The sequence below is a fragment of the Polypterus senegalus genome, chromosome 17 (assembly GCF_016835505.1).
Source record: "Polypterus senegalus isolate Bchr_013 chromosome 17, ASM1683550v1, whole genome shotgun sequence".
In the NCBI taxonomy this organism is placed as follows: domain Eukaryota; kingdom Metazoa; phylum Chordata; class Cladistia; order Polypteriformes; family Polypteridae; genus Polypterus; species Polypterus senegalus.
This window is the reverse complement of record NC_053170.1, coordinates 49,116,567-49,132,161: the sequence shown is the minus strand read 5'-3', so window position 1 is coordinate 49,132,161 and position 15,595 is coordinate 49,116,567. Positions and strand designations below refer to the sequence as shown.

At 39.6% G+C, this 15,595-nt stretch overlaps 1 protein-coding gene across 2 annotated transcripts in view; it reads right to left on the bottom strand.

The window, feature by feature from the left end:
* Nucleotides 1-15,595, bottom strand: part of srrm1 (serine/arginine repetitive matrix 1) — a 48,403-nt gene that overhangs the window by 5,980 nt on the left and 26,828 nt on the right. For both annotated transcript variants that reach the window (XM_039740388.1, XM_039740389.1), the window contains exons 9-11: nucleotides 5,552-5,823; nucleotides 5,351-5,431; nucleotides 1,076-1,162 (exon numbers count right to left, since the gene is read on the bottom strand). In XM_039740388.1, coding sequence (XP_039596322.1) covers nucleotides 1,076-1,162; nucleotides 5,351-5,431; nucleotides 5,552-5,823 — 440 coding nt within the window. The remainder of the gene's footprint in view (nucleotides 1-1,075; nucleotides 1,163-5,350; nucleotides 5,432-5,551; nucleotides 5,824-15,595) is intronic.

Below are 15,595 nucleotides of genomic sequence, written 5' to 3'. Positions count from 1 at the left end.
CTGCAGTTTACCTTGCAAACCATTTATCACTTAACACATCACTGATAATTTGACATGCAAGCTAACAGCTACTATATATATATGATAATATAATAATATATATCATAATGAGATGTGGATTTTTTTTGGCAAAATATCTGATATTTAATCTCATGTGATAAATGGAATTCGAATTAATATTTTCCCTGACTTAAGTACCATTTCTTCCTCAAGAATAAAGATTAAAATGGGATGGAGAAATCCAACACAATTCTGGGACTACCTCAAAAAACACCAAAGAAACAATTTAAACTCCAAAATGAGAAGCTGTGCAAGGAAGGATGAACAGATTGACATCCACCACCTCCAGCTCACTAGAAAGTTGCCTTGCTTGGGAAAATTGCAAATAATTAAAAATAATCAATAGTAGTGTTGATGCAGACGCTATGCAATGCAAATACTGACTTTTCCAGAGATAAACACCACATGGAAAGTACTTCATATCATCCAACACCAATGAAAAGGAATATATATAATTATTTTTAATATGCTGTGTGCCAAAAAAACCAAAACTATAAATATTCAGATCCCCCGGGTCACAGGCAACTGAAGTCTACAAAACTTTAAAACACAATGCACAGAGCAACCATGGACAGAAGTCCATCTTTAAGAACATTCATAACCACATTTACTGAGACAGTTTGGAAATGTTAGTCAATCTAAAAACTAATTAGTGGAATGTGGCAGGAACAAATTATTTCCCAAGAAAAGCCATCCCTACATGAACGAAAAGCAAAAACACACACAAACCTAATGTAGCTAAACATAAATGCATTTAAATAAAAAAAACTGCAGGTAAAGAAAATTAAATATTTTCACAAAAAAAGGCTATTTAAGTTCTAAGATATTATTCTATATTTAATATGGTTGCATTAAGGGAAGGAACCATGCTAGATGTAATATCTTGACTTTAATTTAGAAAGCTCTTCCATCCTGGCTCTCAATTTACATCTTTTGAAGTGGCCCTAGCAGCCCTATAGGGCATATGCTTATGTTTATTTACCAACACTAAATAGAAAGGTAGGAAAGTGTTTACCTGATGAAGACTGTTGATTCTGCCTGCGATATTGGCGTCTCTGTTGCACAGAATCTGCTGTTGCTCCTTTTCCCCCTTTCTCCTCTTCTGCAGTACAAATGAATTGAAGTGTCAGATCTTGCAATTAAAAAGGTAATAATGCAATACCATACCCAAGATGGTTCTCCACTGGAAAGTCTTATGTGGTAAACATGCCATTCTTTACAGAATATAATTTTCTCGACAATACAAAAAATGAACAGATGAATAACTGAAATGCCTTCAGACTATAACACTAGGTGTCACAATATATACAAATATTTTCCCCATAAGTTTTCATAAAGTGTAATTTGTACAGCACCAAAAGAAATATGAATCAAAAGCTTAAAAAATTTCAGAATGCATGCTACTGCTCAAAGGCGTGGGATCACCCAAGAATTCTCACATTTTTAACAGAAATTTCTCTCTTTTATAATCAATATACAATTAAATCTATTTAAAAATACAGCCAAAGCATGGTTAGTATTTGATGACAATTACTAAGTTTTAGATTACTATTCACATATAGCTGCAGAGATCATTTCTAACTATAACACTACCCATTTAAAGAACAGCCATTATAAAACACAAGTGCTGTCCTGGCTACAGTGTATCCGGAAAGGATTCACAACGCATCACCTTTTCCACATTTTGTTATGTTACAGCCTTATTCCAAAATGGATTAAATTCATTTTTTTCCTCAGAATTCTACACACAACACCCCATGACAACGTGAAAAAAAGTTTACTTGAGGTTTTTGAAAATTTATTAAAAATAAACTGAGAAAGCATATGTACATAAGTGTCCACATCCTTTGCTTAATACTTTGTCAATGCACCTTTGGCACAATTACAGCCCCAAGACTTTTTGAATATGATGTCACAAGCTTGGCACACCTATCCTTGGCCAGTTTCATCCACTCCTCTTTGCAGCACCTCTCAAGCTCCATCAGGTTGGAGGGTAAGCGTTGGTGCACAGCCATTTTAAGATCTCTCTAGAGATGTTCAATCGGATTCAAGTCTGGGCTCTGGCTGGGCCACTCAAGGACAGTCACAGAGTTGTCCTGAAGCCACTCCTTTGATATCTTGGCTGTGTGCTTAGGGTCGTTGTACTGCTGAAAGATGAACCGTCTCCCCAGTCTGAGGTCAAGAGCGCTCTGGAGCAGGTTTTCATCCAGGATGCCTCTGTACATTGCTGCAGTCATCTTTCCCTTTATCCTGACTAGTCTCCCAGTTCCTGCTGCTGAAAAACATCCCCACAGCATGATGCTGCCACCACCATGCTTCACTGTAGGGATAGTATTGGCCTGGTGATGAGCGGTGCCTGGTTTCCTCCAAACATGATGCCTGGCATTCACAACAAAGAGTTCAATCTTTGTCTCATCAGACCAGAGAATTTTGTTTCTCATGGTCTGTCCTTCAGGTGCCTTTTGGCAAACTCCAGACGGGCTGCCATGTGCCTTTTACTAAGGAGTGGCTTCCGTCTGGCCACTCTACCATACAGGCCTGACTGGTGGATTGCTGCAGAGATGGTTATCCTTCTGGAAGGTTCTCCTCTCTCCACAGAGGACCTCTGGAGCTCTGACAGAGTGACCATTGGGTTCTTGGTGACCTCCCTGACTAAGGCCTTTTTCCCCCCGATCGCTCAGTTTAGATGGCCGGCCAGCTCTAGGAAGAGTCCTGGTGGTTTCGAACTTCTTCCACTTAAGGATGACGGAGGCCACTGTGCTCATTAGGACCTTCAAAGCAGCAGACATTTTTCTGTAACCTTCCCCAAATTTGTGCCTCGAGACAATCCTGTCTCGGAGGTCTACAGACAATTCCTTTGACTTCATGCTTAGTTTGTGCTCTGACATGAACTGTCAACTGTGGGACCTTATATAGACAGGTGTGTGCCTTTCCAAATTATGTCCAATCAACTGAATTTACCACAGGTGGACTCCAATTAAGCTGCAGAAACATCTCAAGGATGATCAGGGGAAACAGGATGCACCTGAGCTCAATTTTGAGTTTCATGGCAAAGGCTGTGAATACTTATGTACATGAGCTTTCTCAATTTTTCAATTTTTAATAAATTTGCAAAAACCTCAAGTAACCTTTTTTTCAGGTTGTCATTATGGGGTGTTGTGTGTAGAATTCTGAGGAAAAAAATGAATTGAATCCATTTTGGAATAAGGCTGTAACATAAAATGTGGAAAAAGTGATGCGCTGTAAATACTTTCCGGATGCACTGTATATTTTAAATCAATTTAGTGGTATCAAAAATATGGTATCAATTAGTATCAAACACATGAAAATTTCATGGTGATCCCAAACTTGTCACTGGTTGTGTACCTAATTTGAAGTGATAAAAATCACATGCCATGCCTAATGCATTTCAGAAGTATGAGTAGCAGCCGCAAAATGGAGCAATGTTTAAAATGTACATATTCTTAGCGTATTTTTTTCTCAGGAAATGGTAAACACTTTTCAATTCACACATAATGGCTCCAGTGGAGTTTTCATGTAACTGAAAAAAACAGTGCAAAAGGTAGGTACTTTCCTAACTGGATAAAGTGGGAAGAAAATCAATTAAAACATGTTTGTAGATCTTTAGCATGATGCTGCCTTTCAGCTAAAATGATTGAAAATGAGCAAGTAAGGAACATTTACATTTCCTTTCATCTTCTTTCAGGTAATCCTGATCCTTTAAAGCTATAGTTTGTAGTACTTCTAGTTTTTATCACTTCCTCCAGTCCATTTTTTTCCCCACATCAAAAGACCTCTACACCTCTGTGAATAATGACAGCTAAAAACTAATTATCAATATCACAAATAGCAATCCTGAACCACAAAATAGGCTCATAAGATTAATCTGTTTCTAGCAATAACACCCGTTAGCCACACTTCTGCAAAGGCATTTGACCTTGGTAGTCATTATTCATATGTTCACCACCATTCACCTGTTTCCCCAAGACTCATTGTATAGCTGGAGGGTATACATTTTCCTCTACATCATCTTTGGTATATAAAAGCTTCTAACTGGTGCATTATGGTGTAGCAGTGCTACTGTGGGAAGAACTCCATTTCCCACCAGCCCAAGGGGGATTTCCCACATAGGATGACTGAAACAGAATCAGGGGCTGCTGGGGATGAAAGACACCAGCAGGAAATTTGAAAAGGGGGGCCTGACAAAGCAACAAGATGGTGTTTTTGTGTATCCTGTCCAACGTCATCCGAAAAGTCAACTGTGCCCTGGATCACTTCCCATTAGGATGAATGGACTGTCTCGTGTCTGCCTGTCTTGTGTATAGTGGTGGATTAATCGCCACGTGTTTTCAAAGAGTGCTCCTGCAAATATCACCCCTCACCACCCAGGCCTACTGGTAGGACTGTTTCACTCATTTACTACGGAAGCTGTTTTTGGAATTGTCATCTTCACACCAAACAATTTTACCAGCTTTTGCTGTACTGGACTCTACAAGGATGTTGTCATGAGTGTTTAATGTTGTGGTTCACTGTTATATTACAACTGTAGCAGCGATGTGCGCTTGTGGGGGGGCAACAGGGAGATTTATCCGATTGTCGTGTATTTTGTTTTGATTAAATATATTAATTTATTCACTGCTTTTGGGTCTATGCTTGTGAGAGTGTGTGGGTCGGGGCAAGGCTGCGTGTGTCCCTGGGAATCTACAGCAAAAAACAAATAACTCATAGTATCACTGGTATGAATCTTAGCGGCACCGGACCACTACAATGGTCTGTCCAGAGAGAAAAGGATAAGCAAGGTGGCTAAACATTATGTTGGTAAAATAAAACATTTTAAATGCGCTTTCTTGTCCTTAAGTATTAAATTTTCATTGTGTGTGTATTAGGGAAATTGTAACCACAACTAAACCAACACTAAGCAATAATAAGTTTACTTTTTGTTTCACGTTTCTTCTGTCCCCATTGACTGCTACTGTGTTCTCCTGGGAGAAACATTTACATATAATGCTGTACTTAAAAAATGTTTCCATGGTCAACAAATGCATGTTACGGCAGTAGAAAAAAATCAAAAATGTCAAACATGCTTATTTTCCCTTGGGAACAAACAGTATAATCTAAATCTAAACAGAAACAAATGGTAGGATCCTTAACCCTGTCCTGATTCGCACTAAAACGAGCTGTCATATGGGCTGGGTAAAATTTACTCAGAATAGATTTATTTCAATCTGCAAATTATTAAAAGTTGCTTCTGCTTGTTAACAAAATGAAATACATAAAAGAAGACACTGACCCGATTCTGAATGTTCAGATCTTCTAGGCTTTGGTGCTGGTGATGGGGATTCATTCTTTACATTGATCTTGCGTTTAGAAGCTGTTAAAAGATACAAATTAAATTTCTAAACAGAAAAAAAAATTGACATCAGAAAAAAAATCAGATTACTTTAAGTTCAAAAACTATGTAAAACACACAAAGTAACTTCAAAATCCCTACCTGTAGGTCTTGTAGGAGAAACTGAACTACGCCCTTTCTTTGAACGACTAGATGGCTGAGGAGTCGTGGACCTGCGACTTTTGGGAGGTGGACTAGGAGGTGGTGTCCTGTGACGCCTGCGGGGTGGGCTTGCTGAAGGAGATGACCGACGAGGCTTGGAACGGGGAGGGGTATTAGAAATGCGTTTAACAGGTTTCTTTGGAGGAGATCGTGACCGAGATGAAGACGATGATGAGCTGCTCCCTGATGAGGAAGGGGATGGAGATCGTCTTCTGGAAGATTAACAAAACAAAATTCTATTGCTTGTAAAAAGATCAAAAACAACTGGTACATTTCATAAGCAAAACAAACACATTTTTTAATTAAACAAAGGGGTGGATAATACTTTGTGTCCTATCCAAATTATTGCTGGATAGACCTTTGTGCTTGACTACCAATTATTCTATACAATTTTCATGCTGCATTTTCATTTTATACATTCATTTTGAAATAGCACGTATTTGTAAAAATGGATCAAAATTACTTAGCCTAATGTAAACTTTGAGAAACTGCTTTTTTGGTAACATCCATGATCAGTAAATTGAATGTGTTTGACTTGGTGTGTCTAGTTAGGTTCTCCATTAGTAGCCAAAAAAAAAAAAAAAAAAAAAAGGGTTGCAAGAAGAAAATTACACTAGCAGCCAGAGCACAAGCAGAAAAAAACAATTACTTTCAATAAGACAACATATACTTGAACTTAACAAAAGTTTAGTTATAAACTAAAAGTGCTAAGCATGTACAAAGATGCAACTTGTGTTTGTGCAGATAAATGAGACAGAGTATGATGCAACATTTTACTGATCAATTCTGATTAGAACTGCAAGTCAACACCACTGATTTATGAACTGCAGTTAAATGAAACATAGCTCTAATTAAGATCACAGCAGTGAACACTGAACAAGTGGGATAGCTAAAAAGTAAATATTTGCACTCCAATACACTGAAAAGATATTTACATTTCCATACACTGGGAAATGCGGTTGTAAAATTCAGCTAATAATGTATCCATGACACAAACAAAAGTTGGGCTTATGCATACCTATTACTAAACTCCACCTCCAGCATTGTATTTTGCACTTTTGCGGCTAAAACAATATCTAGTAGTTTTACCATGTGAATGCAGAACAAACCCCACACCAAAACAGTTAAGAGCACTACTTTTCTAAATCAAAAATACTTCATACATAGGCATATTACAAAAGTACTGGTGGTCATGGCTAGTGGAGAGGCCAAGTTTTGTTAAGCTCATAAAGACTGATATTCCAACAAGCCATGCCAAATCGATTTACTGAATGAAAGTGCTACTTAATAATTTAAATAAAATTCACGCTCAGCCACAAAATATGAGATTTCCTTAGAAATCCTTAGTGTATGTGTACTAAACAAAAAAGAGACTGTGGCAGAACTTCAACTGTTGTGAGACATTCTTGCATGGCTACAAACTGAATTGATTAGTTAGGCTAGCAGTCTTTGCCTTTTACCGAATTTTCAGTAGAAAAGATTTCATCACCTACTAAAAGTAAACAACCAGCATTCTAGGCGCCTCTATGCAAACTCTTGCAAGGCCAGATGACTCAAAATGGGCTCAAGCAAGAACAAACAGACCTATAATTCAAGGAATGAGATCTGGGATGTACAGAACACCACACCCATGAGAAGACTCCAATTTTGTAACTGGTAGTGACTTTAATTCAGTCATAAAGGGTTCCAACTTTTCTTTTTAATTAGTTACTCATCCCATCTGAATATATTCTCTCTCCCACACAGAACTCCATGGATAATTCTGAGGGCACAATGAGAACTTTCAGGGGAGCACTCTGCTCTCACTCTCTAAAGTCTCCCCCCTCTCCAAAACTAAAAAACACACTTTTCAGCCACTCTCATTTGTGGGGAGTTGAAACTGACAAATTCTCTTCTCTTTTTGGAACAGAAAGCAGAGGTCCACCTGACAAGCCAAAGCTGTGTGCCAGTGAGAGAGAAGCTAAGTAGTAGACAATACTTCAAGAAGGGAATTTCAGCATCTAAACTCGTGTTCTAGAAAGAGTAATGCCCTTCCCTGTTAATTTGCAGACAACATATCAAAAGGCCTGAGTAAAGTCACTGCACACCACAAAGAGAAAGATATCCACTACAAAGCAAGAATCCTCCACTTGAACAAAGAGCAGCAATCTACATATATAATTCACGAAGGGTACGCAAGACAGTGAGCGCACACAAGACAGAGAGGCCCGCCCGCCAACTCTAAGACCATGGGATACGCACGACAGAGCCCTGACCACCATCTCTAATCCTACTTCCGCGTCTGTCGCCCTCGATCAAACAGAAATAATTAGCAAGCAAAGATAACTGGCAGTAACAGTACAAAATTCACAATTGGTACGCCAGTTTGAAAACATAAGTTTTGAGGGTAGTTTTAAAAGAATTCCCAAGTTGAGGCGTACTATGAGAGACGCTCGAGCTCCCATAGCACAGAGTTTGATGTGTGGTACAGAAAGTACAGCTGCAGACGAGAATCAGAGTAAGCGAAACGAGTGTCAGTCTGTAGGAGATCAGTGAGGTTATGGAGAGCTTTAAATGTTAAGAGCGCTATTTAGTATTGTATTCTGTAGTTAACAGGGAGCCAGTGAAGTTGAGAGAGAATAGGTGTAGTATGTTCAGTGGATTTAGAACAGCGGTTATTATCCTGGCAGCAGAATTTTGAATAAATTGTAAGCGATGGATACGTTTTTGTGGGATGACAGATAGAATACCATTACAGTAATCTATACATGAGGTGACTCTGGCATTAACCAATACTTTAGCACTGTGTTGCGTAAGAACAGGACGAAGTCTAGAAATGTTTCGGAGATGGAAGAAAGCAGTCCCAGAAATGTTACTTATACGGGAGGAATTATTTAATATCATTATTATTTAATAATTGCCATTATTAGTGTAAAAATGGATATAAATAATTGCATGTAAACAATTCGCCAAAATTTGTTGTATGTAAACGATACCGTTTAAAACGTTTTTTCATCAGAAAACCCGGTTTCCACGTCTACCTACATTAGTTTAAATGGCACTTTTACCACTCGCAATAGGGTGGACACGCTGACTTATCGTGTCAACTGGGCAACACAGCGAATGCGGCGTCTATCTATACATGTCTGTTTTCCATAGCCTGCTACAGGAAGGCACTCTCTCGACCATTGGCATGGGTTTCACTCCTTGCTTTTTTGATATACTGCGACGGTGGTTTCCTAAGCCTATGTTATAGCGAACTCCTTTCTCACGGTTTTCCGTTCCTATTTTTGCACCGACGTATGCTACAGCGGGGTTCGGCTAGTAAAGTAGTAACTCCACAAAACACCAGACATCATCTTTAAAGACTTGGTATCATGAAACAGTTCCATCTGTGAAAAGATAAATTTGCAAGAAAACAGCCAGCATCTCTAGCATATATGTTTGTCTGCTTAATCTATGTTCTGTTTTGTATTATACGGTATAAGCAGCTATACTTCTATAATCCTTGCATTTATCAATAAATAGCATTATTTCTTAAAATGAGTGTGTTTTAGTTACCTTGATACAGTATAAGACTAACAGCTGGATACCAGACTCCTACAACAGAGGATGGCAAAGTAAATAAAGCGGGAGCATTACTACATTTTTAAATTTCTGGCATTGCAGAAGGCAGAACTGATAACCCAGCCACAGGGGACGCACAAACCAGTGTGCTTCTTCGTGCCGGTCCCAAACCCGGACAACAATACTAATTTCCATACCAGATCGGTCGAGCCCTGGGTTAACATCGACCGCCACCAGTACTGTTAGTCAACAGGCTGCTGGCAGAAATTGGGCTACTGTTGGCCGAAGGAGGAGAAGGGGGGTGGGGAGAGAGAGATAGCTTGGAGATGTGTCTGGAGGCAGAAAGGTAAAGAGAGTGGAACCGAGGGTAGGAACTTTGAATGTTGGCAGTATGACTGGTAGGGGGAGAGAGTTGGACATGTCTGTGGTGAATATGTATTTTAAAAAGAAAGGGAGGAACATAGGCTTATGTACAATAGTGGAAGAAGATGCACACAGGTAGATTACATCCTATGCAGAAGAGATAATCTGAAGGAGACCGAAGACTGCAAAGTGGTGGCAGGGCAAAGTGTAGTTAAGCAGCATAGGATGGTAGTCTGTAAGATGATGTTGGAGATCAAGAAGAGGAAGAGAATGAGGGCAGAGCCAAGGGTGAAATGGTGGAAGTTGAGAAAGAAAGACTGCAAGGTTGAGTTTAGGGAGGAGGTGAGACAGGCAATGAGTGGCAGCGAAGAAATACCAGACAGTTGGGAAACTACAGCAGATGTAGTAAGGGTGACAGCAAGAAGAGGACTTGGTGTGACATTTGGACAGAGGAAATGGAAATCTGGTGGTGGAATGGGAAAGTACAGGACAGTATACAGAGGAAGAAGATGGCGAAGAAGTGGGATAGTCAGAGATGCAGAAAGTAGACAAAAGTACAAGATGATAAGGCACAAGGTGAAGAGAGGGGTGGCGAAGGCTAAAGAAAAGGCATATGATGAGTTGTATGACACCAAGGAGGGAGAAAAGGACCTGTACCGATTGGCTAGACAGAGGGACCGAGCTGGGAAAGATGTGCAGCAGGTTAGGGTAATAAAGGATAAAAATGGAAATGTACTCACAAGCAAGGAGGGTGTGTTGGGAAGATGGAAAGAGTACTTTGAGAGGCTGATGAATGAAGAGAACGAGAGAAAGAGGTTGGATGATGTGGAGATAGTGAATCGGGAAGTGCAGTGGACTAGCAAGGAGAAGGCAAGGACAGCTATGAACAGGACAAAAAAAAAACAAAAAAAAAAACCGTAAAAGCCGCTGGTCCAGATGACATACCTGTGGAAGCATGGAGGGTGTTTAGGAGAGATGACAGTGGAGTTTTTAACCAGATGGTTTAATGGAATCTTGGAAAGTGAGAGGGTGCCTGAGGAGTGGAGAAGTGTACTGGTGTCAATATTTAATAAGGGGGATGTGCAGGACTGTAGAAAGTACAGGGGGATAAAATTGATGAGCCACAGCATGAAGTTATGGGAAAGAGTAGTGGAAGCTAGGTTAAGAAGTGAGGCGACTATTAGTGAGCAGTAGTATGGTTTCATGCCAAGAGCGAGCACCACAAATGTGATGTTTGCTCTAAAGGTGTTGATGGAGAAGTATAGAGAAGGCCAGAAGGAGATGCACTGCATCTGTGTGGACCTGGAGTAAGCAAATGACAGGGTGCCTTGAAAGGAGTTGTGGTATTGTATGAGGAAGTCGGGAGTGACAAAGTAGTATGCAAGAATTGTACATGATATGTACGAGGGAAATGTAACAGTTGTGAGGTCTGCAGTGGGAGTGACGGATGCATTCAAGGTGGAGGTGGTATTTCATCAGGGATCGACTCTGAGCCCTTTTTAAATTTGCAATGGTGATGGACAGGTTGACAGATGAGATTACACAGGAGTCCCCGTGGACTATGATGTTTGCTGATGACATTGTGATCTGTAGCGATAGAAGGGAGCAGGTTGAGGACACTCTGGAGAGGTGGAGATATGGTCTAGAGAGAAGAGGAATGAAGGTCAGTAGGAATAAGACAGAATACATGTGTGTAAATGAGAGGGAGGTCCGTGGAATGGCGAGGATGCAAGGAATAGAGTTGGCGAAGGTAGATGAGTTTAAATACTCAGGATCAACAGTACAGAGTAATGGGGATTGAGGAAGAAAGGTGAAGAAGAGAGTGCAGGCAGGGTGGAATGGGTGGAGAAGAGTGTCAGGAGTAATTTGTGACAGACGGGTATCAGCAAAAGTGAAAGAGAAGGTCTACAGAACAGTAGTGAGACCAGCTATGTTACATGGATTACTGACCAGAAACCAGGAGACAGAGTTGGAGGTGGCAGAGCTAAAGATGCTAAGATTTGTATTGGGTGTGACGAGGTTGGACTGGATTAGAAATTAGTACATTTGAGGGTCAGCTCAAGTTGGACGGTTGGGGGACAAAGCCAGAGAGGCGAGATTGCACTGGTTTGGAAATGTGCAGATAAGAGATGCCAAGAATATTCTGAGAAGGATGCCAAGGATAGAACTGCCAGGCAAGAGAAAAAAAAAAGCCTAAGAGAAGGTTAATGGATGTGGTGAGATGACATGCAGGTGACGGGAGTAACAGAACAAGAGGCAGAGGACAGAAAGATATGGAAGATGATGACACGCGGTGGCAACCCCCAACGGGAGCAGCCGAAAAAAGAAGAAGCAGAAGGCAAAACTGATAATCGAGTTGTCTTTCCTCCCTTCCTACATTATTAGAATTGTCCCTGGGTAGGCAAGTTAAAATTAAAAAATTTTCCTCTTACAGGTGCTGGTCATAAAATTAGAATATCATGACAAAATTGATTTATTTCAGTAATTCCATTCAAAAAGTGAAACTTGTATATTAGATTCATTCATTACACACAGACGGACCTTACTTATTCTATCTTAATTAATGTTGACTTATGTTTATTTTTTATTGTGTCTTCTATTTCTCTATTAATTTTGTAAAGCACTTTGAGCTACATTTTTTTGTATGAAAATGTGCTATATAAATAAATGTTGATTGATTGATTGATTTCAAATGTTTATTTCTTTAATTTTGATGATTATAACTGACAACTAATGAAAGTTCCAAATTCAGTATCTCGGAAAATTAGAATATCAATTAAGACCAATGCAAAAAAAGGATTTTTAGAAGTGTTGGCCAACTGAAAGGTATGAACATGAAAAGTATGAGCATGTACAGCACTCAATATTTAGTTGGGGCTCCTTTGGCCTGGATTACTGCAGCAATGCGGTGTGGCATGGAGTCGATCAGTCTGTGGCACTGCGCAGGTGTTATGAGAGCCCAAGTTGCTCTGATAGTGGCCTTCAGCTCTTCTGAATTGTTGGGTCTGGCGTATTGCATCTTCCTCTTCACAATACCCCCATAGATTTTCTATGGGGTTAAGGTCAGGCGAGTTTGCTGGCCAATCAAGAACAGGGATACCATGGTCCTTAAACCAGGTACTGGTAGCTTTGGCACTGTGTGCAGGTGCCAGGTCCTGTTGGAAAATGAAATCTGCATCTCCATAAAGTTCGTCAGCAGCAGGAAGCATGAAGTGCTCTAAAACTTCCTGGTAGACAGCTGCATTGACCTTGGACCTCAGAAAACACAATGGACCAACACCAGCAGATGACATGGCACACCAAACCATCACTGACTGTGGAAACTTTACACTGGACCTCAAGCAACGTGGATTCTGTGCCTCTCCTCTCTTCCTCCAGACTCTGGGACCTTGATTTCCAAAGGAAATGCAAAATTTACTTTCATCAGAAAACATAACTTTGGACCGCATCTTGTCCTTCCCTTCGCCTCTCTATTAATGTGCTTGGACACAGAGCTCTGTGAACAGCCAGCCTCTTTTGTGTCTTGCCCTCCTTGTGCAAGGTGTCAATGGTCGTCTTTTGGACAACTGTCAAGTCAGCAGTCTTCCCCATGATTGTGTAGCCTACAGAACTAGACAGAGATAATTTAAAGGCTTTTGCACGTGTTTTGAGTTAATTAGCTGATTAGAGTGTGGCACCAAGTGTCTTCAATATTGAACCTTTTCACAATATTCTAATTTTCCGAGATACAGTAATCCCTCCTCGATTGTGGGGGTTGCGTTCCAGACCCCCCGCGATAGGTGAAAATACGCGAAGTAGAAACCATATGTTTGCATGGTTATTTTTATATATTTTAAGCCCTTATAAACTCTCCCACACTGTTTATAAATATTCCCCGCAGAGTTATACAGCATAATCCCTTTGTATTTTCTTAGATATTAGGTAAGATTCATTGAAATGATGTATATAAACACACTGTTTATATACAGTAAAACCTAAATATTAAAGATATTGAGTGTCTCCGATATCACATATGTTACAGCCATTACGATAGACAGGCCACCAGCAATAAATACGTACAATACAAGAAAAATAGTATACAGTAAATGTGTGTACAGTGACACTAAACGTACGTACATGTACTAAGTACTGTAAGTAGAAAATTAATTATGGTTACTCACCAAAAATGACATGATGACTTGTCCGATAACAATGAGTTTAATTTTACTGCACAACAAAGGAGAGCGTTACAGTTCTTCCAAAGGAGCCACTTCAGGCGATTGTGTAGCACTGCCGTTGTTCTTCTTCTGGCAGTCTTCAATCCAAATCCCTAAAGCAGATTCCATCCAGACTACTACCTTATTACATCCACTTAAAACTCGTTTTGCACCCTGGTTAAAAGGACACGGCGGCCGTAGATCTTATATTCCTTTCCTACTTTTTAAATAAAAAGAATCGTAGCCTTCAGCAAATCCAAAACGTTTACCTTTTTCGGCAATCATTAACATCTTCTGTTTGCGCTTGGGCACGGCCCCTGAAGCAGTAGCAGATCATTTTGGAGCCATAATGAAGGGCTTAACTACACAAAGATAAACACAAAAGAGCACAACTCTTTACACAGAGAAACACGTTGATGCTTAATGATCGAGACGAGACTTCCTGGTTAACACTGCATTCAGCACACAGGAACTTAACTGCATGCTCTGATTGGTTAGCTTCTCAGTCATCCGCCAATAGCATCCCTTGTATGAAATCAACTGGGCAAACCAACTGAGGAAGCATGTACAGGAAGTAAAAAGACACATTGTCCGCAGAACCCGCGAAACAGCGAAAAATCCGCGTTATATATTTAATTATGCTTGCTAGAGTGAAGCTGCGAAAGTCGAAGCGCGATATAGCGAGGGATTACTGTACTGAATTTGGGACGTTCATTAGTTGTCAGTTATAATCATCAAAATTAAAAGAAACAAACATTTGAAATACATCAGTCTGTGTGTAATGAATGAATCTAGATAGATAGATACTTTATTAATCCCAAGGGGAAATTCACAATCTAATATACAAGTTTCACTTTTTGAATGGAATTACTGAAATAAATCAACTTTGTCATGATATTCTAATTTTATGACCAGCACCTGTACACTGCTACAGCCAACAATATACATAACACAGGATCCATTAAACCTAATGGAGCAGTATATATCAAAGGTGTACTTCAGTGACCAATATAGACAGGAAACAGTTTCTTGAAGAGCGTTTTCTTAATGAGGGTTAGACAAGATTAATAGTGTGTTATTATATTTTTCCTTAAATTAACTCCCAAGGTCTTCGATTAAAAAAAAAAAAAATCCTAAAAGATTGACACCAAAGCCAGGTATGTGGACTTCTACATTACTAAAAGCTCTCACTGGTGAATAAACATCAATACAGAAAGTTTCTATGTACGCAGTTATGGAAAATACTTTAATTTTTCACAATGAACATGATTGGAGCCGGGTACAAAGGGAGACAAGTTAGTGGACAGAGGTTGATGGGAAACAAGTTTGTAGCTTCTTAATTCTATTTGTTTTGCAATATATTTGATCATACCATCGTTAAACGTGAAAACATGAACGCCTTACAAAAACCTGCTGCAATAACCAGTGTGTGCCATCAATTTTTTTTAAGGCTATGCAAAGCCCAGTTTCTGGCCAGACATTACCCCTACATATTTCAGTCTTCTTGGGAACACTTTCCTGATAATTTAACACTGACCAATTTGAATCTCATGCACCCTGGAAAAGAACTGTTCCCAAGACCACCACCACCCAAAGCATCAATTTAGGACTATAAAAACATAATTCATAACTAGATAATTGACAGACTTGAAAGGCTTCTTCTCATTTAGCATTCCCTTTAAGGTCTGGATTTAAATAGTAAACTGATGAGAGGTAAAGCATTTCTGCACAAAAACCATAAGAAACTTATTACTCCACTTCTGCATCCAAATACACACTACTGTAGTCAGAGTAAAGTTGTCTGCTAACACAAATAGGCTTAACTAATCAAAAATAAACTTTAGGAAAAAACAATGGATTGCACAACTAGGACAAAACA